The sequence below is a fragment of the Drosophila albomicans genome, chromosome 3, assembly GCF_009650485.2.
Source record: "Drosophila albomicans strain 15112-1751.03 chromosome 3, ASM965048v2, whole genome shotgun sequence".
NCBI classification, from domain to species: domain Eukaryota; kingdom Metazoa; phylum Arthropoda; class Insecta; order Diptera; family Drosophilidae; genus Drosophila; species Drosophila albomicans.
The window spans coordinates 41075306-41100879 of NC_047629.2; the positions used below are offsets into that span (position 1 = coordinate 41075306).

The 25574-nt window shown below is 36.3% G+C and overlaps 2 protein-coding genes across 6 annotated transcripts in view; one reads left to right on the forward strand and one right to left on the reverse strand.

Moving 5' to 3' along the window:
- The window catches only part of LOC117570920 (phosphatase and actin regulator 4), a 138160-nt gene extending 115333 nt beyond the window's left edge, over positions 1–22827 (reverse strand). For 2 of the 5 annotated variants that reach the window (XM_034252840.2, XM_034252837.2), the window contains exon 1: positions 14470–15169. In XM_034252840.2, coding sequence (XP_034108731.1) covers positions 14470–15154 — 685 coding nt within the window. In that variant the 5' untranslated portion in view covers positions 15155–15169. Of the gene's footprint in view, positions 1–1512; positions 1616–14469; positions 15170–19875; positions 20002–22393 lie in introns of those variants that run through there. The other 3 variants (XM_034252842.2, XM_034252843.2, XM_034252847.2) reach the window with 3 other exon arrangements.
- Positions 22828–23166: 339 nt separating this feature from the next.
- Positions 23167–25574, forward strand: LOC117570922 (integrator complex subunit 10). Its single transcript, XM_034252851.2, has 3 exons — positions 23167–23424; positions 23482–24568; positions 24635–25574. Exons 1-3 carry the CDS (start codon positions 23225–23227, stop codon positions 25286–25288), a joined length of 1941 nt encoding a protein of 646 aa, XP_034108742.1. The 5' UTR covers positions 23167–23224; the 3' UTR covers positions 25289–25574.

Sequence of the window (25574 nt, forward strand, 5' to 3'; positions counted from 1 at the left end):
ATATTGGAATTCTATATACAATAATTTATGGATGCTTAAATTCTTAAATTAACAAGTACGAAAGCTACAGTCGAGTGTGCTCGACCGTGAAACACCCGCTACCCAATTTGAATAAAAGCACAAAAATGCGGCGTTTATTTTTAAATATTCCACAAACACTACAAAAATATACTGAATGTTAATTTTGGTATATTGTTATAGTACTACATTAAAAAAATACCATATAAATATACCAGAAGAAGGCGGTTTTGCACATACAAAAACAATTCTCTAATAACTTCGACAATTTTTATCTAATCGCAACCAAATTTTTAGGAATCTTATTATAGTATAGTTATTATTGTATGTACCAAAAATCGCCTCCAATTATAATCTCTGAGATCCAAGACGGACATGGCTTTATCGTCTTGACTGTTGACACCGATCAAGAATATACATATGTATATACTTTATAGGGTCGGAGATGCCTGGTACATACATTTCGTGGAGGCACAAAGTTGTAATACTCTTCTACCCTATGAGTAGCGGGTATAAAAACCATTTTTAAAGTATTAATATACATAAGTATTATTTCTTCAATATTAATATATTTCTTCCCTCATTTATAATGCTTAAATGAAACCAATATTTCAATCCAAATAGTTATTTCAACACATTGCTTTTTTAAGTGCAACTACATGATAAATTGTGTGCTCTAACTTGTCAGAAAAGTCTTCTATTTTTAAACCAACTTTCAGCAAAGCTTAACAGCCTGTATAATAATTTAAATTAATCTCAAGACTCGACAGACTGCAAACAATATAAAAACTGCCTGGAAGAAAGAGAACGAGAGATTAGGCTAATAGTCAGCATTAATCAGTTGTATTAAATTATTGCAATTATCAAATTTTGCCTTGATTAATGATTGCTAAACGCTGTCAAAATCTAATTAATTGCCTGGCTCATGCAGTAGCAAGAACAAAACTGGCCATTGAGGATGCTTAGCTTTAGCTCCTTGGCCTCCTTAGGATGATGCTTCACTTCTGTGTGTGTTTGTCTGTGTTTGTGTGTTTCTGTGTAGTGTCAACAGACAGCAAACAGTGGGACCAATCTCGATGCTGAGCTCAACACTCAGCTGATTAAACTCAACAAGTGAAAAAGAAGCGAACGAGAGAGAAGTGTAAGAGCAACACAGAGGACCACTTCAAAGGGTTTCAATTTCATAAGGCAAACTGCGAAGGCGACGATAAAACACGTTTAACCCGTTGTCATAGCTGCCTCGCTATTTCTCTCTCTTTCACTCATACTGTCTCTCTGTCTATCTGTTATTGTGGCCGTCATTTATTTAAAGTCCTCTCGCTCCCCATTCGTGCGACCCGCATTATTGTGGGCAGTGGGGCGTGGCCGTGGGACGAGCCTACAAAAAAACATTAAAAATTCATTGCTTAATTCAGCGACCGTTTGCAGAACAATGAAAAGTGCAGGGAGGGGGGTGCAGAGGGGAGCAAAGTTGTAATGAAAATGGCGGCCGACCTCTGTTAAAAATGCACAGCAACAATTTCCGTTTCCGTTCGCCCGACGTCGACCGTTTCTGCTTCTTCTTCAGCCGTTTGCGCAACATTTCCCTTATTTTTTTGTTTTTTGCACACTCGACTGATAAATGTTTGGCCTATTAACGACACAAATCAAAGGTGCTGACGAAATTGGCAGCTGGAAACCTTCCGCTCCTCTTCACACGCGCAGTTTAGCTGATTTCTCTCAATTGGCAATTCACACGCAACACGCTTCAAGTCGCTGGCGTTAAATTGAAACGCGAACAATCTCCGCTGATAAGGCAATATGATGCTGCTCTTCCTTTTTATTCCCCACACTCATACACTCACACACTCTTCGCGTTTAACGTGGCGTATAATCGATTTTTATATCACACAGCTAAAAACATTACACAGCCGCCGCGTATGCCAGCCGCGCAAACGTTCCACATTTAACTAACTGTCGAAAATCAATTGCACAAAACCTGTCAGCAAATAAGTTTTTCTTTTGCTGTTTTGTTCTCTCGTTTTTTTTATTTTAATTTTCTTGTATTTTTTGTTGTTTGTTTTTGTTGTCGTTTTTTTTTTTTATAATATTTCTAGTCGCGTCGTGCGGTCGAGCAGCTGGTCAATGCACGCAAAGAGGCCACGAAGGTCAGAGTACGAGTAGCATAGTCAAAACATAAGAACGCTTAAATCAATAGACGCGCTTGGAATGCGCTAAAGGTGGCAAACAACTGTGGAAAAATCAAGGAAAATAGTTCTGTTCTGTCGAATAAATACAGCTGAATATACTAAGAAGTTACAGTTACGAATTCTGAGAATATTTTAAAATCTTAAATCATGTTTCTAAACTAGGTATTCAAATAGAATTCATTTCAAATAATGCAAAACTCTTTGCTGTATAAAGAAAATATTAAAATATTTTCATGATTTCATGTCTGTAAACTTCCATTCTTAACTTCCAGCTTTAACTAAAATAGTTTAACATATTGCATAACTTATTTATATATAATGACAGTTAAAATTTTATTGTATTTGATAGTTTTAGAACGTAAATCATTAGCATATACATCTTTTCGACTATTACCATTTTTTATATAGCGAAATTAAAAAATGTTCTGTAAATTTCGACAAAATACTTAAAACGAAATTATAAATGAATTCGTAAAACATTAGATTTATTTAAACTCAAATTTTTATACCCATAGGGTAGAAGGGTATTATAACTTTGTGCCGGCAGGAAATGTATGTAACAGGTAGAACGAGGCATCTCCGACCCTATAAAGTATATATATTCTTGATCAGCGTCAACAGCCGAGACGATATAGCCATGTCCGTCTGTCCGTCTGTGTGTCTGTCCGTCTGTCCGTATGAACACCTAGATCTCAGAGACTATAAGAGATAGAGCTATAATTTTTGTTCGACAGCATTTGTTATGTTTGCACGCAGATCAAGTTTGTTTCAAATTTTTGACACGCCCACTTCTGCCCCCGTAAATCAAAAAAATCGAATAACAAGCGTAAATTTAAAGCTAGAGTTGCGAATTTTGGTATATACAATAATTACTATAGTAGTTATGATTCCTGAAAATTAAGTTGCGATCTGATAAAAATTGTGGAAGTTATTATTTGTATGGGCAAAAACGCCTACTTACTATGGGTCTTAGTTGCTTTGGCCGACAATCTGGTACATTGTGCCGTCTATGGTATATTTTGAATGATGTGCTGTATCGATATACCAAACATACCATTTGGTATATTTTAGTATTTTTGTAGTATTTTCGGTATATTTTGAAAATAATACCAATATTTTGCCCTTATTAAAAATGGGTAGCGGGTATCTCACAGTCGAGCACACTCGACTGTAACTTTCTTACTTGTTCAAATTAATTTTGGAAACTTAAAAAGTCAGAATAATTCTACGACTACAGAAGAAGGAAATATAAATAAGAAGGAACTTAAAATTGCAAAATTTTTTGTTTTTTTATATTTATAAATATAATCTGCTTTTGAGGTTAAGCAATTTATATATAAAATATAAATGAAAAATTGCAAACAAATAATTTTATTTAAAAAATAAGATCAGTAACTATTTATGAAGTGACTACAGAATCAAAAATGATTATTTTTAATGGAATAATCTTGCTTCTAAAATAAAATAGGCAATTAGTACAGTGATGTTAGATTACTATTTTAAATATATTTCTGTTATAAATCTTAGAAACAGAAATGTAAGCATTTATATATAGTGAAAAGAACGTTGACTTGTGAAAAGTGTATAATTAACATTTATTGTTAAATTTATTTGTAATTGAGGTAACTGGCATAAAATAAATAAGTAAATAATGGTTTAAAAAATATGCATATTTGCTTCATTATAGGTAAAACAATGGTGAAGCAGTTCATTAATCATTTGCGAGTGCTTAATAGCCTGATATCGAAATAATGTTCAACAAAATATATATTATAAAGGCGACTCTATGGCTGCACATCAATCACAATAATTATAAAATAGAGTATGGAAATGGATTACGTGTTGTTCGAGCAAAAGATAAGTTATGCTTATGGTCAGTGAAAGGCATTGTCAACTTCAATTTGCTACGGTAAAAAAAATCTGTTTGCATATTCAACTAACGAAGTTCGCAATCCCGATGCATTAAAAGTTGTTCAACGATGTCGCCCGAGAACTTTAGCAAGTTAATGCATTTAATTACAGCGTAACCAAAGAGGAGAGGCAGAGGGTGGACAACTACGATGAAGTTGGTGTAATAACAAAGCCGCCAACAAAGCTACCAATTGCCTCATGACATGACAGCTCAATGCGACGATGTGAAGGTGGCTCGTAGCAGGCTGGACTACGTGGCGTATAAGTAACCGCTTTTATTGTCATTTGCCGCGCCACTCAATAAGTGGGCAGAGGGGGTGGGTCAATGGCCAATGGCTTTTCGCTGCAGCCCTGGTCAGCGCAATGTCGGCCACATGCACAACACACAGGCGACCTCATCAGCTCAAGTGAGCTCTGAGAAGGGAGAGGAAGAGGCGACGGAGGGAAGAGCGAAGCTCTTTGAATGCAATTATGTGCAGCACATGAGCAGCATGCTGATGACGCTGACGCTGGCGAGTGGGCGTGGCCCAGCAGACAGGTAAGTAGGCCAGCATAAATAAGTAAAAAAAAGAACAGACAACAGAAATGTTGGTCATTAAAGAGAGCAAAGAAAAAATACATTGTATAAACGATAATCGGAATGCAATATCAGATTGAATGAGAAAACAAAACATCTTTGTCGCTTAAGCTTAACTGTCAATTATATATAGTATCAAGACGGTGTGTGTGTGTGTTGTATGTGTGTGTGAGAGTGCTCAGAGATAAAGGTCCTTGAGGTTCAAGGACTCGGCATTTGAATTGGTTGCCACAGCGCAAATAAAGATTATCTTTGTCAGTGTGCTGCGCATTTTTATGGTAATTCGCCACCGTTCGGGCCACAACAACGAGACACACACACACACACACACACAATCCACACACTTGACTACAGCCAAGGCAAATCTAGCGCACAAAAAGGCAAAATTTGACACTTGAATGTGTGTTTGTGTGCGGCCCAAAAGAAGTTGCAGACTTTTAGCTAAGATGATGGCCTAATTCAATGCCAGATCACGGAACAAATGAAATTTCCCCAAAACGGAATTGGGTTTCACACACACACACACACTCACACAGAATGCAACTTAATCTAGTCCATTCCCCCTGTTTAAAACATATATCTTATCCAGCTATTAGTTACACTTTGACCCCACCGCAAGTTTGAGGTATTTTTCAAACTATTTGTTTAGCTTATGCTTAAAGTGTTTTTCGTTTGCCAGCCATGAGAAATGGCCAATCATAAGTTTCCAGTTTATTATGAGATAGAAGAGCATTTTCAACTTGTTTGGCCACAGCACTCTTTAAAATATTTGTTTATAATTAAATCAAAAAGCTGCTGGACAAGTGAAGAGCTTTTATAGAATTAGCCAACAATAATATAAATCGAGTATAAATTGAAGATAAACATGTATTTATTTAAGCAGCTGTTGATAAACATATTTTGCTTAAAGGAAAACATAGCAAAAGTATTATACATAGAAATAGAAATTCGGAGTAAAAAGACAATACAATTTGTATTCTTGAGAAGCGCTTTTCCAAGCAATTACTACACATATTATGTACATTTATTTGAAATCTTTTCTTGTGGTTGATTTCTAAGAATTCTGAAGATGCCTTGCAAAACGAAGAGTTCCTTCATAAAATGCTTAGCATGAAATTATGAAAGTCCTGAAGTTGATCTAGCTATATTATATTATATTTCATATATGTATGAATATATAGTATATAGGTAACTCTCTGGCAGAATTGTCGAGTGGAATACTTATTATATGAATTTATTCATTTTTGCAAAAAAATCTTAATACAGAAAAAACAAGTAAGAAAGCTACAGTCGAGTGCACTCGACTGTGAGATACCCGCTACCCATTTTGAATAAAAGAAATATATTTTGCGATAATTTTCTCAAAATATACCGAATATACTGCAAAAATACTAAAAATATACCAAATAGTATATTTGGTATATTGATATAGTACCGCATTCAAAATATACCATAGACGGCACAATATACCAGATTGTCATCTAAAGCAACTAAGACCCCTAGTAAGTAGGCGTGTTTGCCCATACAAAAGTATTTCTTTAATAACTTTCACAATTTTCATCTGATCGCAACCAAATTTTCAGGAATCATAAATACTGTAGTAATTATACTATATACCAAAATTTGCAACTCTAGCTTTAAATTTATGCTTGTTATTCGATTTTTTTGATTTGCGGGGGCGGAAGTGGGCGTGGCAAAAATTTGAAACAAACTTGATCTGCGTGCAAGCATAACAAATGCTGTCGAAAAAAAATTATAGCTCTATCTCTTATAGTCTCTGAGATCTAGGTGTTCATACGGACAGACGGACAGACACACAGACGGACAGACGGACATGGCTAGATCGTCTCGGCTGTTAACGCTGATCAAGAATATATATACTTTATAGGGTCGGAGATGCCTCCTTTTACCTGTTACATACATTTCCTGCCGGCACAAAGTTATAATACCCTTCTATCCTATGGGTAGCGGGTATAAAAATTGGGAACAAATAAAAATTGTAAAATTTATTTAAGAAATTTGGAATGGGTAAAATGGTATATTTTGCCCTCTATGGTATATTTAGAATGGTGTTATGTCAACAAACCAAAAACATTGCAGTTGAAATAATATCTTTTCGATACTAAAAGATAAAGTTTACAAATATGGAAAGCAAAAAATTAGCATTTATAATTTATTAAATATGTGAAAACAATAAACCAATTATCCAATAAACTGTAGTAGTAAAAAAGTACTACGAATCCTGATCATTATAAATTGTTATCAATATTACAACACATCAAGGAATTCTATTGAAACTCTGCGGAAAATAATCATATAAAAATAAAGTCTACAAATATGGATTACTAAAAATGTTGTTTTCAATTTAAATGAAAATTATGTACAGTATTTAATATTTCTGAATCTACCACAATATAAATAAATAAACTCCGGTCTCTATCAATATTTAATCTTCCGACCATTAACTTAAATAAACGCTTATATCTCAGATTTCATAAGAGCTAAGCAGCTCATAATGCATATTCATAAATGCATAAATGTATTCAAATAAATGAAACTTATGACCAAAGCAAGCTTAAAGATACAAGATACGCGTCTTAACGCACATTCATCTATGTATAATGCAGAATAATATGTGCTGAGACTATATAACACCCACAAGGGCCGATTTCTATGGCAGACATTGCAGACATTGCGTATACGCAACAGACATATTATATTAACATCGTCCCTCTTTACTTAGTTAATCACACATGAGAATTCTTGGAAAAACAGGAGCAACAAAAAGTCGCAGTGAAATGAAGTCGACAAAATGTGTGTGTTTCAAGTTCATTCATTCAATTCATTCAGGTTTATGCTTCAATTCGGTTGCCAAAAGAACCAAGAACAAAAAAAAAGAAGAGAAAGAAGAGGAATATTTACTCTGGAATTAGATGAGAAAAAGATGCTCGATTTGTAGCTAATGCAAAAGCCGAGTTAAGCAGGCGATTATGTGTATCTCTGTTTAGGCCAACGACAACTTTGGCTATTTGGCTCAAATGGAGGCTCATTTATTTCCGTTTACACCCACACACAGAGAGAGAGAGAGAGAGGAAGAGAATAAGAGAAGAAATTCGCTAATGACGTCAACGTTTAGTAGCTCCCGCAGAATCAATAGGCTCGTCGAAAACAAAAGGCTAACTTATGTGTCTCAATGTGAATCGAAATTTTTTGGCACAAGTTGCAAATTAAATTTACATTTGATGCACGTAACCTGCTGAGGAGGCGAAGAAGGTTGCCCCTTAATTGTGCTGCCAAATGAGAGTACAGAGGGAGGGGAGAGAGAATGATGCTGCAGTCGGGGACATGCTGGGCTAGCTGCCAACTTGAGCCAATTATGTGGCATGTGTAGCTGAAGTTGGGCCATGGGGCATGCCGCAACTGGCTATGTGTGTGTGTGTGTGTGGCAGCTGCTGCAAGGACGAAATCAATACGCGAAACATTAACTCGAGACTCGCTAAAGACACGCCATGGACTCATTAGCTTGTGGCAGCAAAACACACACACACACAACTCTCGAGCTCACTTCCTTTCGAGATGCTGCCACACATACACTCACATGTCAGTCTGATTACGAGTGTGTGGCATCAATGTTGCCTGCCTCCTTTGTTGTTGCCCAGTTTGTCATAAATGGCGCCATATTGACAGCGAAAATAATCAGAGAAAAAAATGCCAAGAATATCCTTAAGTTGCCACTTCAAGTGTGGCATGCCACCAAAAAACTTGGGCTAAAAGAAAAGAGTTCTCATTAGTTGGCCGAACTTATGTTAGCGAAGTGCTTAACTTTATGATTTGTATGTCCTTTTTTTTTATATACAATACATAAATATATTTCCTTGGAACTAACTGACAAACATGTTTTCTAGGACTTTTTTTGTTCATCTCATTGTTCGGCAATCTAATGATTAATTGCTTATAAACAATGTGACAACAGATACAAGTGATAAACACACAAGCACAATATAAGAATGGATCATAAAAGCCAACTTGAGCACAATAAAAAAGAAAGAGCTTAGCAATCACAGCGTGTAACAAAGGCAAAAGCTGCACGATAAACAAAATTCAAGCTAATCAACGACAGTGTTGTGAAACGTCAAAAGCAGGGCTGCATTGTTAGCAAGATTAACATTACAGGCGTTATCGAAAATACGCATAGCAACACTGAACATTTAATAGAACAATTAGAAAATGTTTGAAATATTATTTAATAATAAAATAATTTAAGGAGTTTGTTCATCAATATATTTTTTTGTTCTTAATTTTCTTTTTAAAAAAAACTTCAATTCAAGTAATCGATAACTATTGATCACATGTAATCGATGTTATTGAAACTAACCTAAATTCATTGACAGCTTTTTCTATGAAATAAGTTTTAACATTGAAGTAGGTTTTCAAGAAGATTCGCAAAAAAACTCAATAACAACTAAAACTGTATTTTTTGGTCAATGCGAATATTCGAAAGAAAATTTATTTTCTTTTTCTTACTTATACATATCATAAATAGATTGAAAAGTAAGGAAAATGCATTTAATTTCTTATATGTGTTAAGGATCAATAAGACATTTTATTTTGTTAAATTTTCTAAAGATTTTATATAGAAAAAAAAATCTGATGGAAATTTAAGAGTAAATAATGAGAAGTGGATAATTTTACTTTGGTAAACTTGCCAAAATATAATATATAATTATATTAAGTCAATTTAAAAATAGTTTATAGGACAAATCATTTAATTCTAAGACCAAATTTTATATCATTAAGAATTGAATTAATGTAAATTAAAAAATGTGTTTCATATTAAATATTACAAAACGGAACTTATGTTTTAGTTTATGCTGATAAACTTAATATGCGAAAACGATACTAAAAAAGTTGAGAACTTTTGGAAATATATTTATTTCTTTTCAATGTAAAATTTTTTATTTCAAAAATGTAATTTATTTTTCATAGTTTTGTAGAACATTACTTCAGGTTTCACAATCTGGTATATTTTGTAATCATTGGTATATTTTCAATGTATATCAATATACCAAATATAACTCTCCGTATATTTTTTGTATTTTTACGATATATAAATTTTGTATTTTATAAGAATATTACAGCACTATTTTGTTTTTATTTAAGATTGGTATCTCACAGTCAATCACAATCGACTCTAGCTTTCTTATTTGTTTATCTTTAAAGAAAAATATAACTCATATCGTTTTGCATGATCACACTCTGCTAACACTTGATTTACAGGGCATACAACTTATATTTCTCTTTAGTCCTTAAGACTTTCTGCTCTTCAGAGCCTCATCAAGGGTTCAAAAAGTTGAGGCAAATCGAAGCGAGTGCGTATAAAAGAAAATTAGCTGCCTCAATGCGAATGGCGAGAGTTGAGTGTCGATATGAAATTGCAACGACTTGCTTCGCTTGTGGGTTGCATTCGTGTTACAGAAACTGTAATTTAATTAAACGCCCCCCACTCACACACACGCAGACTCACTCAAACACACACACTCCTACAGAGAAAGAGAAAAGAAATGACAGAAAAAATCAGATTCGCTAGACGGCGCCAAGGGAGAGATGTGAATACGAATGATACCCAGGACAAAGGACTAAGGACATTCGCAGCGACGCTTAATGAGTTGTTTGGTGTCAACTGGCGGGCATAAGAACTGAGAGAAAAAGGCGACAAAAAGAAAGAAAAAGAGACAGTGACTGAAAGGGAGACAGAGACAGAGAAACAGGCGACTGACTCAAAATGCATTTTGATGTTCAACTTTATGTCTTCAGTGTGAAAACGCTTAAAGTGTAATTGCCCGTCTAAAGTGCTCGGTAAATTTACATAGCGCCCCATTCCGAATGGTTAAACTCATTCTCCTCTCTCAGTTATGAGTTTTAAATAAATAGTTAATGCTCACACACTAAATTTGCATATAAAGGGAATTAACGAAACCGTTTTCCTTTTCAACGTAAACCTAAAAATAGAAAAAAAACTAAACATAATTTTTAGCATAAGTATTTAATGCTTGCTGCGTTGGTGGACCAAAGAGTGGCAAAAAGTAATGTAAACATTGTGATGGCCATTAAGAGTGAAGGAGAAGAATTTTAATTACCTCTTTGCTATGTTATTTTAAATTATATTTAGTGTGGAAGCATATTAGTTTTATGGGGCTCTCAAAAAAGGAAAGTAAAATCTTAAGCATCCACCAACAGATACAAGTTTATTAAAGGCATAAAATAGAATATCAAAAAAGTTTATGAAACTTAATTTGCAACAAAACTTTTTGGTTTATGCTACCTTAATGCACTCGGAAACTTTTGAAGAACTCGTGGAGATAGATTTTTTTTAAAATGCACACAGAATTAAATATAAATTTGTTATTTGATACGTAATTAAATAGTACTACATTTTTATGTAGAAAATACTTTTGTACAATTTGTTTGAGAATATTGTTATATTTATATATTATATTATTTTATAATTTGTAATTTACGCTTGTCCCAACATTTACACTTAAGACAGTGCCATAAACCGTGATTAATCACGGTTTTTTTTATTGTCTCGAGATTGAACAAAATTATTGCGAGAAAAGAGCGAATCTTCATTAAACCGTTGCAATATTAATTGGTGAAGCAATTGCGGTTAACCTTTGAATAAAGTTATAAAATAAATGTTAAGTACACTTATTTATAACCAGAATAAAGATTTCACCATCCAATTAAATTACACATTTGGGTTTTTTTTTGTGGATTTCAACAAAAATTTTTAAGTAAGAAGTCACTTTATACGATTCACTCTATACAATTTAATACACTTGACTTCTGCCTTTTGCTAATTGATTGATATTTCTTCAAAGAATAATTTCCCAGTATTTGATTAAAATAATGAAATTCCTCCTCCGATCTGTCGTGCATTTGTTCAGTTGTTTGAATTTTTTATATTTTCCAAGTTTTAAAATTATCTAAATTATACATATATAAAATTTCAAATCCAAACGTTTATGTATAAAATAAAATATGGCAACACCTCTTAATATGTTCAATTATGTTATCTAAAGTAAACAGTATATTGATGCTGGAAGAGCTATTTTTCTCGATTACTTCATATTGCCGCTAAGCTATGTATATCTATATATTTGGAAGAAATAAAGATGTTTTTCTACCCGGTTACTATATCGATATACCAAATATAGCATTTGGTATATTTTTCTATTTTGCTGTATATATAATGTAGAATATTGTTTTATTAAAAATGGGTTCATATTGGAGAAAATACAGATATTTTTGTATCCGCTCTGCTATATACACTGACGAGCAAAACTGTAACACGAGTTCGTTGTTGCAACTTCAAAGGTCTGTAACTTTTTTTCTAATGGACGGATTTTAAAAATCTTAGTCTTGTTTTATTGGTTATATCATTTACTATTATTAAGCAAAATTTAAAGCCATTTGTTATCAGTTAAAGAAAATGGCACGCCAAACTGTAAAAAAAGTCAAATGTTACAGTTTTGCACTCACAATGGCAAAACTTTGGTTTTTAACTCTAAAGCTAAGTTAACCGTTAATGTTTATTTGTTTACATTTTACTCGCTGAGTTTTGATATATTTTAAAGCCTAATGGTAATTGAATTTGTAATGGCTAGTGAAAAAAATAAGATCATTCTTGATTTACTAGAAGCTGGTGAATCTGTTCGAAAAGTGGCTAAAAAAATTCGGTGTTAGCCATATGACTGTGCAGCGACTAAAAAAATACGGTCTAGGAAACTTTCCAATAAATCCAGGAGGCCGACCCAGAGTTTTGAGTGAACGTGACACACGCCACGTCGCTAACTTGCTAACGGGCAATCCTGATCTCACACCAATAAAAGCGGCGTCAATGCTTAATTTGAGTGCCAGTGCTTGGACAGTTAGCCGTAGCCTCAACAAATTGGGTCTAAAAGCTAAAGAAATGAAAAAAAAAATCAATTCTTACAAAAAGACACATAATGCTGCGTCAGAACTTTGCCGCAACATACACAAATTGCACATTAGCGGATTGGGATACTGTAAGTCATTGCTACCAGTGTCTAAAAAAGCAAAAAATTCCAAAATATTTTTGTTTCCAAGTTTATATGGTCGGATGAAACCAAAATTAATCGGTTCGAGTCAGATGGACGCTCCTGGTATTGGACTAGAGATCATACGATCCAGTCACCAAGGAATGTGCGACAAACCGGCAAGCACGGTGGCGGTTCCATCATGGTTTGGGGGTGCATTCACTCAAATGGAGTTGGTCTCTTGGTGCTAATCGATGGAATTATGCGAAAGGAGCAATATCTAGCAATATTGCAAGAAAATCTTCCGAAAGTTATTGGGAATATGGGTCTTTCTGTCGAAAAATGCGTCTTTCACCAAGACAACGATCCGAAGCACACGTCCATATTAGTTAAAAATTGGATTTCAAAACAGAAATTTCAATTTATGAAGTGGCCACCACAATCTCCCGATATGAATCCGATTGAAAACTTGTGGAGTCACGTAAAATCGCAGCTGGCGAAATATGCAGTTCCTCCAAGTGGAATGAAGGAGGACACAGGATGTATGGTATGCTATTCCCCCGGAAATGGTGCAACGGTATACCCAAAGTATGCCCGATCGCTTAGAAGAGTTGGAAAAGTCCAAGGGGATGTGGACTCATTATTAAAAAATCATTAATAAAAATATTTGTTAAAAAAATAACCAGAGTGCAAAACTGTAACATTTGACTTTTTTTACAGTTTGGCGTGTCATTTTCTTTAACTGATAACAAATGGCTTTAAATTTTGCTTAATAATAGTAAATGATATAACCAATAAAACAAGACTAAGATTTTTAAAATCCGTCCATTAGAAAAAAAGTTACAGACCTTTGAAGTTGCAACAACGAACTCGTGTTACAGTTTTGCTCGTCAGTGTATGTCCATATACCAAATACAGCCTTCAGTATATTTTAGTAGTTTGCGGTTTATTTTTAGGAATATATTTTTAGGACTGTAGCTTTCTTGTTTATTCTAATCTTAAGTATTATATTGCAGCTAAGAATGGCTCAAGAATTGATAATCTTAAGGATGAATATCTTTTTATGTTTTACTTAAAAATAACTATTTCACGATTTCCAAGAGACTCCAGAGTATTTAAAGTTTTAGTGAAAATAATTACTTTAGACTCTTCAGACTATCAAGAATTGATAATCTTAAGGATAAATATCATTTAATATTTTATTGAAGTTAAAATAATTATTTCGAAAACAAAGAGTTTCATAACTCACAATGTTCCAGAGACTCCGTAGTATTTAAAGCTTTGGTGAAAGAATTACTTTAGATTCTTCTGACTATCATATTCACATGTCCAATTCTATCGCATATATTTCAAACTAACAATTTCAAAAGACAACTTTTCATTTGATATTTCAATAAGGATTATCTCGAACATTTCATAATTTCAAATTCCCATTCATAAGCGAAAAGTAATAAAAAGAAATTGTGTAAAAACAAAAGTCCTTCTCATACTTTCACATTTCACAGCTGCAAATCCTTAGTAATTTGCCAAGCTGCCAAATGTCTGCAGTGACATCCACTGACCACACAGAGATAGAGAGAGAGCGTGAACTGTGAACTGTGAACTGCGACAGGTAATTAGAGTTACCTGTTTCCGATGACCTTAATCCCCCAACACAGTTCTTTTGTTATCTTTTTTTTGTCGGTTTTTTTTGGGGGCGTCCTTTGACACTCACCTCGGTACATGGGAAACTCGCCATCGCTGTGGCTGTGACACAGCATAATTGGGGAACGACAACGGGAGGCGGCGACCATGATGCCAGTCTTGTGATGTCCGGCGACGCTAAGCTGTGTGACTGTTGAATTCGATGTGGATGAGGTGCTGTTGTTATTAGAGGTGGAGGAAGATGTGATCACGTTGGAAGTTAATTGATGCAGAGGCTTCTGCTGTTGCTGTTGCTGTTGCAAGGAGGCAATTGTTACTGCTGCCGGTGCAGCCGGTGTGGCAGGTGTCATGGTGGCACACACGGAATAGGAACGTGCCACATGACTCAATGTGCGTCGTCGTATTGTTGCCGCTGCTGCTGCCGTTGTGGTTGTTGCTGCTGTTGCCGTCGAGCGATAATGATGCTGGGGCGTCGAGTATTGGCAATGATAGGCGGTGGGTGCCACCGAGGTGGCAGCAGCAGCTGTGGCAGCTTGCAACTGCTGATAGATGGGTGCACCGCCTAGCGACAAGTGATGCTGCAGCGGTGGATGTGGATGGGAATGCGGGGCGTATGAGTGATGTGCATGTTGCTGATGTTGTTGCTGCTGCTGTTGGTGTTGTTGCTGCTGCTGTTGCTGTTGCTGGAATGGCGGATGCGAGTGTTGATGCTGCAGCAGTTGTCGTTGCTGCTGCTGTTGTTGCACGGCAGCCATTTGGAATTGCTGCTGCAACTGTTGCAACAGATCATGCTGCAGCTGCTCATTCGATTTGCTGGCAGCAACATTGTTGTCGCCTTGCGAGGAATTCGTTGCGGGAGCAGCGGGCTTCTGTTGCTTCTCCCAGGGACCGTTGTTGTCGCCGCTGTAATCCAGTTTGAGGCGCGTTCGAAGGACTCAAGACGAGAGTCCTGCGTCCTGTTTGTGTGTGAGCTGAATTCTAAGCATTAATTAAGGCGCCGCACGTCGCCAGCCAAATGGGGCAACATTAAACGCGACTGCTGCCAACAGCTGATGCAGTTCTCGGTCCTAGAATTGTCACTTATTTATGGCCCATGTATGTCGGTCACACACAGAACCTACAAAGCACACACACACACACGTTAGTACACAGACACACGCACACACTCGCGTACACTCACACACACACTCTCAGTGAGCTTATCAAGGCGAGAGACAAAGCGCGTTTTAGGATTTTAAGAACGTGAACCGTAAACTCGACCAGATACGTTGGGCTTAAGTACAACGACTGATTGTGCCAAGCTTTGTTATCCTGCGAAAAAGCTGCCACCAAAAAGCGCAACTTTCACAGAGAGAGAGAGAGTGGTGAGTGGAGAGAGACAGCGAGAGCAAGCACAGACTCTTTGCTCTTGCTCTCACGACGAGAAGCTGCACAAAACTGGACCAATTTGGTGGCCATGGTTTAGGCTACCCTCCAGAGGCTTGTCCCACTCTTTGCCAGTCCTTGGGTTTGAGCTGGATGGCTGCCGCTGCTTCTGGTGATGCCGATGCTGCTGCGGGGGCGATGGTGGCGCCACAATGTTACTTCTGTTTATGAAAGTTCTTTTGCATGCAGCGAACGTATGTTTTGCCAACTCTTTCACTGTTGTTTACCGTAAAAAAGCGTACAAGGCAAAAGTAAAACAACCGACAAACGACAGCTATGTTCACAAAAATACAAAAAAAAAACGTGTGGCATAGTTAGGCAGAGGCACGCCACAGTGAGGCAACGTGCTACACAGAAACCAATATATTAAATGGGATTTAAAAAAAAATGGATCCTGTCTCTGCACCATTTTTCTCTTCTTTCATTATTAATTTATTAATTATTAATTATTTCTTACATTTATTTAATTTAGTTTCATAATAAGTCTGTTTAAGCAAAAAAAAATCCAATTGAATTATTTTGTTTTTTAAATGAATATTCACTTGTTAAAAATATATATTTTCTAAATAAAGTGTCACGTTAAATCACCTTCTCTCTTTTTAAAATTGACATTTGACTCATACCATAATTTTTCACGACATTAACTTCAATTTGTTAGATAAGTAAAGGGTCTTTCGCTGTCAAAACTAGAGCCCAACTTTTCATACTGTATTTCTCTGTCAACATTATCAACAAGAACATTAACAGTGTAGATGACGCATCGGTGAAACCAAATTTCTTATTCGTTTTGATAAGAAAGTCAAATACTAACAAAACATTGCCGAAAATTTAGAAGGCGCTTCATTTATTGAATTATGCTTTAACATAAGATATTTCTTTAATTTATATACATGAATAAATCATCGTTGTAATTAACAATATAAAGGGTCTTAGGCAGTCAATACTTGAGAGCAACATTTCATATAAATGCTGTGTTGTTAAAAGGAATGACAAACATGATATATTTTATTCGCTTTATGAAGAAATCATAGCGGCATTATTAATTTGATGTAGTTATTATATAATCTCTTTTTAATGTTTCATTTCATTTTTAAGTTTTCTCAATTTAAGTAAAAAATCTACTATTTATATAAGCAGCATTCTTTCTTTTGTAACAGAAATTACATTCATTTTAACAATATTTTCTATTATTCTAATAAAGAGTTCTAAAAGAATAAAAACTTAATTTATTACTCCCTTTAAACTTATAGCAATTACCTTCCTCACTTTATAATCAAGTACTCATTTCTAACGCATTTGTCGTCATTGGAAATAATTCGTTTTATCTTTGATTTCGGGAAGCATTTACGTATTTTCCCAACTGATGAATAAACACATCAATTTGCAGCTTATAGAATGATAATATTTTCAGTACGAATGATACTCTATACAATCGATTTAATCAGCAAAATAAAACGCAAAAAAAAGAAGTCTAGTAAAAAGTAAATACAAATTGCGATAACACTTAACAAAAGATAAGATATCGCACTCCATTTGTTGGCCACCAACATGTTGAACCGAAAGAAAAATCATTTAGCCTGCGGCAAAAACCGTTTTCAATTGCCATAAAGCATTTTGAGAGCACAGTGCACTCAGTCCTTGATGGTGTTGTTGTCGTTGTTGTTTTTGTTGCTGCTGCAGTCGTCAGTCAGATGAGAAGAAGAGTGCGCTCTGCTCTGCGACCCACTGACAGTGTTCGGCCAGAAGTAAAAGCATTGAGGCACAAAACACAACATTCTGATGATGCCTGGGTTCATTCACCCAAACCAAAACCCGAGACCAGAGACCAGAGACTAACGACTCGCAGACGGCCCCAAAAAAACAGCTGCTCCTGGGGCCGAAACGAATTTCAAGAGCAGCTGCAAAGCTCTTCAAAAGCTTTTTTTCATTCTCCGAGCAGATGCAACAACAATACAATATAAAACTTAAAACTAAGAGAGAGAGAGAGAGAGAAAGAGTGAGGAAGAGGGAAAAGCGACATCGCGTTTGATTTTTTAATACGAACAACCGAAGTTGTGCTCGTAATTTATTTATGTATTTGTCACTGGGTCTTTTGATAAAGTTGTTGCAAGATAATTTCGATGGTTCCCCCAGGACTCAACCGGGGAGGGAGCGAGAGGAGGAAGTTTGATGGTGTATGTTAGGGGCCAACCCCACATGATAAGGCAGTTGAGAAAGTCGATATCATAATACAAACATGGAACAGGCGCACAGCCAAAGCAACACAGCATCCGAGCTTCCATATCACAGGATTTGCCAAACGGGAGAAAACGGGAACGGGGGTTGGTGAAGGGAGGAAGCTGCCACTGTTTGCGTGGGTTTGTTGATTTTGCGTGCGCAAAGGGGAAGGCAGCGAGAAACGAAACGCAAAAGGAGGAGGACAACCAACACAACACAAACACACGAAAAATAAGAAAAGCGAGCGCAATGTGTGTGGGCGCCGTTGCTTGTTTCTAATTCTGCAGTGCTGTGGTTAAGGGTCGGTTGCTTTAGGGGCGTTCCCAGGATGCGAAAAGTCGCTGGGAACACTTGAAGAAGATAACGCGATCATGTTAGGTACTTAACATTTTCTATGCTATAAAAATAAGCAATAGGAATTCACTTATGGATCGTAAAATAATGTTTTGTTGCACATGTAAACGAATTACTTTGTGAAATATCATAAACTTTTTTTTTGTAATCTAATAACTTCCAATTCATTACCGACGAATTTTCTATTTTCAATTGCAATAATTTATTTTTTTCACAAATAACTTATACATGCTTAGTTAAATATTTTAGATATTTGGCTGCAGAATTTGGTTAACTTTTAAACTAGAAGTTTTAGTTATTTAAATTGTGAGACTCTATAATCTTTTTACACAAACTAGAGAGAATCCTTTAAACTGTATTTGACTATATTTCTTATATACTATATAATATAACATACATATATTTTTATATATAAATATTAATATTAGTTTTTATATTTTAGATATTTGGCTGTAGAATTTGGTTAACTTTTAAACTAGAAGTTTTAGTTATTTAAATTGTGAGACTCTATAATCTTTTTACACAAACTAGAGAGAATCCTTTAACTGTATTTGACTACATTTTTTATATACTATATTATATAACATACATATATTTTTATATATAAATATTTTTCGAATGATCTCAGATTTTTGTAGAGAGCTTAATACAAAAAACAAATAAAATCAAGAATAGTTTGTAAAATTCAATTGCAGTTAAAACAAAAAAAAAAAATTAATAATTGTGTTGAACAACATAAAAAAAACATTTAAAACCAAGTTTTCCTAATTTTTTGCTTTATACTCATAAGAAATACTCTTTGGTTTGGCACTAAACACAAATTATTTTTTTCTTCAAATTTTCAGTTCCCATTTTTGACCAGTTTTCATTGTCACAATAACTAACAACATCCTAAGAAAAACTGGTTGAACGCTTAAAAAATACTTTTGTTTGATTTCATTGATATTTCAATAAAAAATAATAATCTCCAATAACTATTCTCTTCAGCTCTGTATTACGCTTAACAGCAGCCTCGCTTTACGTAATGTTCACTTAATGGCCACATCAAAATTCGCTTAACTGCATATTCTAGCGCTTAATGGTCACACTTAACAAAAGACTTTTAAACTTTAAATGCATACAAAGACATCCCTAAAATATGATCCTGCGTTTTTTTTCTGTAATTTTCTAAGATAGCAGTTGTGGCCGTTAAGTGAGATTTGCTTATATTGATATTTCAATAAAAAATAATAATCTCCAATAACTATTCTCTTCACCACTGTACTACGCTTAACAGCAGCCTATCTTTACGTAATGTTCACTTAATACCCACACCAAAATTCGCTTAAATGCATATTCTTAGCGCTTAATGGTCACACTTAACTTGACTTTTAAACCTTAAATGCATGCAGAGACTTCCCTAAAGTAGATTGCAGTTGTGGCTGTTAAGTGAGATTTGCTTATATCAGAGAATACTTTCTCATTTAACTGAATAACTTACCGTAAATATCGTGATCATGGAGGTAGTTGCTAGCGCTGCTCTTAATGCTGATGCAGTCCAATGGCGTTGGCTCGAATATGTTGTAGGAATCACAGGACTCTGCTCCCGGCGTGCCCGGCACATCCACTGCAAGCGAGATAGAAAAACAAACAAAACAAAAGATGACACATGTCAAAATAAAAACAGAATAATCCCCCCTAATACCAAATCAGAAATGCATTAATTTTGTGTATACATAAGTACAGCGCAACTTTATTTCTACAACGTGTCTTAAACTAAGAAGATTCATTCGAATGCCGCGAGTTGAACTCTTGGCGATAGCCACAAAGCTGTCGATTAACATTGGCAACAATATTCAATTGATTTTCATTCAAATGTCGAAAGATTTGACTATACAACTCCTCGGGCAGTCCCAATAAAGTCGGATGTCGATAGAGTTTCAGTCTCAACAATTGCTGCGCCCTCATCGGTTGAAAGAGTTTCTCACGCAGCTGCAACGTCAATTCATCCAGTTTGCGAAAACGCAGCTGATGCGGCTCCAGCTGCACATTAAGCACATAACGTCCCACCGTCAGGCAAATGCTGTAGCCACAATCAATAATGGGTGGCACTGGCCCCAAGGTGACGATCAGCAAATCACCCAGCGCTGTGATCATCAGATGAGACAGTAAAGTATTATCCTCCTCCTTCTCTTTTTCCTCTACCAAAGTTCGCAGTTCCAGACGCAAAGGCGTCGCTTCGTTGACCCTTTGCAGCTTGGGCAAGTGTTGGCTCAGGAGTCGCACATTGTAGATGTGAAAGCTGCCAATTGCTGGCACCGGCTTCAGTGCATCACGTTGCTCCGCATAGATGTGCTTCTCCACATAGCCACACTCCAAAGCCAGTGCATAGATGAGCAGCGTCAGCAGTTCCACGGAGGATGCAGTGCGTCCATTGTACGAGGTGAGCAGCTGGCGCAGATGCAACGGCAATGCGTGCAACGTGGCATATTCCAGGCATAGTGGCTCCTCCGCTGTAATGAGGCAAGTTGTTGTTGAAGTTGTAGTTGCATCGTTGTTGTGTGGATTGTATTTGATATTTGTTTAGTTGGAGGGAAAATGCGTGGTGGTAATTTGCAGTCTATGAGAAGTCACATTGATTAGTAAACATAAAACCAGGCAAAAGTATAAATGATATCAAGGAAACTAACCTGTTTCATTTTTAGGTGCGTGTGTGTTTTGTGGGTGTGCGAATGTGGCATGCGATACCATCAAAAATATATATTGTAGTTTATATGGTGATTAGGTGCAAACGAGTATATCTAATATTTGTTTTATTTATTTTAGATTAACACAACCATTAAACACAAAATTAGCATTTTATCAAAAACTTTGCAAACTCAAAAGATAAAGGTAATGATAAAAAAATATGACGTTGTGGAACGTATTCGGATACTATCCAACGCATTACTCAAATAAAATGTATAAATTAGCACAATTATTAAACACAAAATAATAAATAAAATAACTTGACTAACTCAAAAGATAGCGTCAATGATAAACAAAAATGACACTGTGGAACGTATTCGGATACGCAATACACATGCCAAATTACTAAAATACATTTAATATATTTTTTTAAAGTATCATTCTTTTAAAGCAATATATCAACAATTTATATAAAATATCCAATTATCTTTAATTAAATTGACACTACTAACAAACGAAACGATAAAACATCATTTCCAACTCAAAATATCAATTAATTACATAAAATAAAATGTGGCATCGTGTAAAGTATTCGGATAAAATCTAGTACAACACTCATGATAAAATCTTTAATGATTATTTGAATTTTTAAAATTAATTACTACCATTACACACAAAATGATTAATCAAAATAAGTTAAGATAACGACAATGATAAATTAATGGCGATATGGACCCAATTCCGACACGATAAAATACAATACCAAACTTTAATTTGTAAAATACCTAATAATACTTTTCTTCTTGGCCTTTGAAATGATAAAAATAATGACATTAATACTTAAAATGTGCTGCTGTAGATCGTATTCCCACTCGATCTGAAGCACTACACACGTCAAAATTTATTAGCTTATTTTCTTTAAATAAAAACTTGCTCAAAAGATAACGAGAATGATAAACGAAATACGACGGCGTGGAACATAATCGAACACGATCCAATGCAATACACATCAAAATTGCTTAAAAATATAATGTTTGTTTATTTCCTTTTACGGAAATAAATAGAACTACCATTAAACACGAAATGATAAATCAAAAAACGTTGCTTACTTAAAAGATAGCGACAGTGATAAAAAAAAATTCCGCTGTGGATCGCATTTAAACACAATCCAATGCAATACACAAACCAATAAAAACAGTCAAATATTCATATTATTTACAACGTGACAACTAAATATTATTTGACTACAAATCACATACAAATGTATAGATAACTCTTTAAATTTGTATATATGCATGTGTATAAAGACAAATATTTGCAAGCTTACTAACATTCCAGTTCCCCGACTAGTGCTCCAATCGTTGATGACGCAGACGCCGCAGCCGCGTCCTCTGCCGTCGCGTCCGCTGTGCCGGCTGCGCCGCCTTCTTCAGTGCCTTTGTTTGTTTTAATTGATTCCGACATTTCTTCACGTTATGTAGGTTAAAGAGCTGCGCGCATTACGTATACGAATTTTATTTAACAAAAATCAAATCAAATGTAATTCATTTGATTATGAATTAAACGCTCGCTGCGTTTTTTGCACTAAACACAACAACAGTGCAATTTTTGCAAGTGGGTTGAAGGGGGAGACACACATACACAACACTTTCTGTTACGCACCGCACACGTATTGTACACATTAATCAATGAAATTAACTTTTCTTATTGAGCATTATTAGAGCTGCGAATAAAGCAAGTCAGTGCTTGCGCTGCCGTAAATAAAATATTGTTTGCAAAAAACCACCTGTTAGATTAGTTATCGAAGTTATCGGCTGCCGTGCAGCTATCGATATGAGCTTTGACTGTGGAGGTAGGTATGCAGCTCAACCGTTGAGCAAGAAATTTTTAAATACTTCTTCATTTCGTAAAATTACCAAGCACAATATGCAATTTACATTAAATAATTTGAAATGTAAATTATATATGTTATATGTTATGTTTACATTTTAGGGCCACCTCCCAAATGGAATTGAATTGTTATTATTGAAAAACAGATTTCGGTCATCTCGTCATCGTATGTATCGATAGCAAATCTACTCAAATTGGTTCGCTCTTCGCTAGCTACTCAATGTTTGTACCATCCCTAATTGCCGGCAACAGTTTATTTTGTTTTAGTCGCAATGAATTCGGTTGAGGAAAATGAGAATTATATGGTAAAACAAGCGCAAAATGTGCGCAAAACGGATCCCAGCTCAGCCAAGGCATGGATTCTTACTGCAAAGACACTCTATCCCAATGCATTTAATGTGCAGTACGAGGCATATCTGCTGGAGCGCGATAGCAAAAACTACGAGGAGGCGGCCAAGTGTTTCAGCGTCATGTAAGTCGCATTCGCTAGAAATCAAAGCCTAATAATAATAATAATCACTTCTTGCAGTGCCACCAGCTTCACTAATCAGCATGCAGAGCTGTGGCAAGAGGTAAATGCTTTAACCAATGCGCTGCGCAACGAGAACGAGAATACGCCAGAGCAGGACTTCTATGTAAAGATGTATAAACATTTAGCGCCCGAGGTGCAGCACAACATCTTCGTGCACACCATTAACAACAGCGGCGACAATCTGCAGCAATGCATACACAGTTATATACTGATGTTCAACAAGTTCCCCAAAACCGCAATGTGGCAGGCGCCGCGTCTGCTCGAGATGCTCGCCGAGGGCATGAAGGCGGATCCCGATATGTATCAACGCATGCTTGTGGAGGAGGTGCTCCCCATGATACAAAATAAGCCACCAGAGTTATCGCCACTGCTCGCCTGTCGTTTATACACAAACTCCTTGGAGTATTATCTCCGTCAGATTATGGACGATGAGAAATGCGACACGACAGAAGCGTGGAAGAATATATTCAAGGTGCTCATGCTCTGCGGTCAAATGATGGGCTGGGAGCCGTTCTTACCGTTTAGTAAGCAAATCAATCAAAATGTCTACTGGGATAAGTTGGTGAAGATTTTGCGGGGTAGTCCAGCGGGCAGCTCCCAAGTGTTGTTCTATGCCACGACGTTGTTTATTTACTCGCTGCATGGTTACATACGCAAGTTGCGCATTGAGGATGCCGATGTTAATCATGTGCTCGTTGAGGGATTCATTGACTGGCGTGATCCATCATCGGAGAGCGGAGAAGTACAAAGCATGGATTGCACTCCGGATGGTGGCGATGTTCAGAGCATGGAGCCACCCAAATTCTCTGCCACCACTCCCATTAGTCAAGAGTTGTCGGAGGCTTTTCTTCATGCTGCTCGTTGCTGGCAGCTGCTCAACACGGAGCAGTTTCAGCGTGACTTCAGCCAGCTGATGTTGGCGCTGCCTTTGGCGCCATGGATCTCACGTTTTCTCTTCGATTTGGCCATTTATTTTGGGCATCGGGATGAGGCCAACAAGCTGATGGCTGATATGAACACGCCCAGCACACTGGTTCAGAGTTTACAAATATTAAGTCTCAATCTAATGCAGGGCAGCATGACAGTAAGTTAAGGCTTTGAAACCGATATCAATGATTATTTTTCATTCTTCCCTCTCATTCTCTTACAGTATCAGGGCTTCCAGTGCATCCTTAAGATACTAGCAGAGCTGCCAGCCACAAGTGGACAGCTGCTGGAGAACATCAGCCTGAAAAGCCATCGGCACATGATCTTCTTACCCCTCACCAAGATTGCTCTCATTCAATACTGCACGCGTGCAATTGTCAGTCGACTGAGTCGCATGCTCTTTGAGCCCAACTGCTCGGATCGTTTGCTGGGCGATCTGTTGGCGCTGCTGCAACTGAGCGCTGATAAAGATGTGGCGCTCAAGCAACACATCTTCCAGCTGATCACACAACGCAAATCCTTCAATCTGCACACGTTGTCCAATTACATTATTGCCACGGACATCATCGAGGAGTTGGCATTCATCTGGAACTCGCAACAAGACGATGCCAACTTTGAGTTAACTGGTTCACCGACAAGCGGCGGAGGCGCAGGCAGCTCTGCAGTCGCTGGTTCAGCGCAACCACGTCGCATTGGCACTCGAGGTGCTGATAAAGGAGCGAGGGATGAGTTCAAGTCGTTAATCAGACAACAAATTGCCAGATGCAATGAGAATATTCCAGCGTTGGTTGCCAATTTCATCACCCAAGAACATCTCACGCTGGCGCAACACATCTTTGGCATGGCGCCGCCAGTGGAAACCATTGTCATCAAGTGAGCCAAACATCTATCATTTAAATGAAGATTATCTATTAAAATGTAGGAGCTGAAGTAATGTATTTTATAAATATAGGAGAGCAGCTCAGCAAGTAAAGACAAGATATCATTGATTTCATTGTCTATATAGAATGTATATATGTATGGCTGTCTGAAGATTCCTTTTGTGAGCATAATTATTAGCAGTTATTTTCTTGCAATTGAATATTCTTTATATTCTAAGCAGCTAATAATTTTATTTGGCAAATTGTAAGATAAGGCTTTGTTTTCGAAATAAAAAATAATTA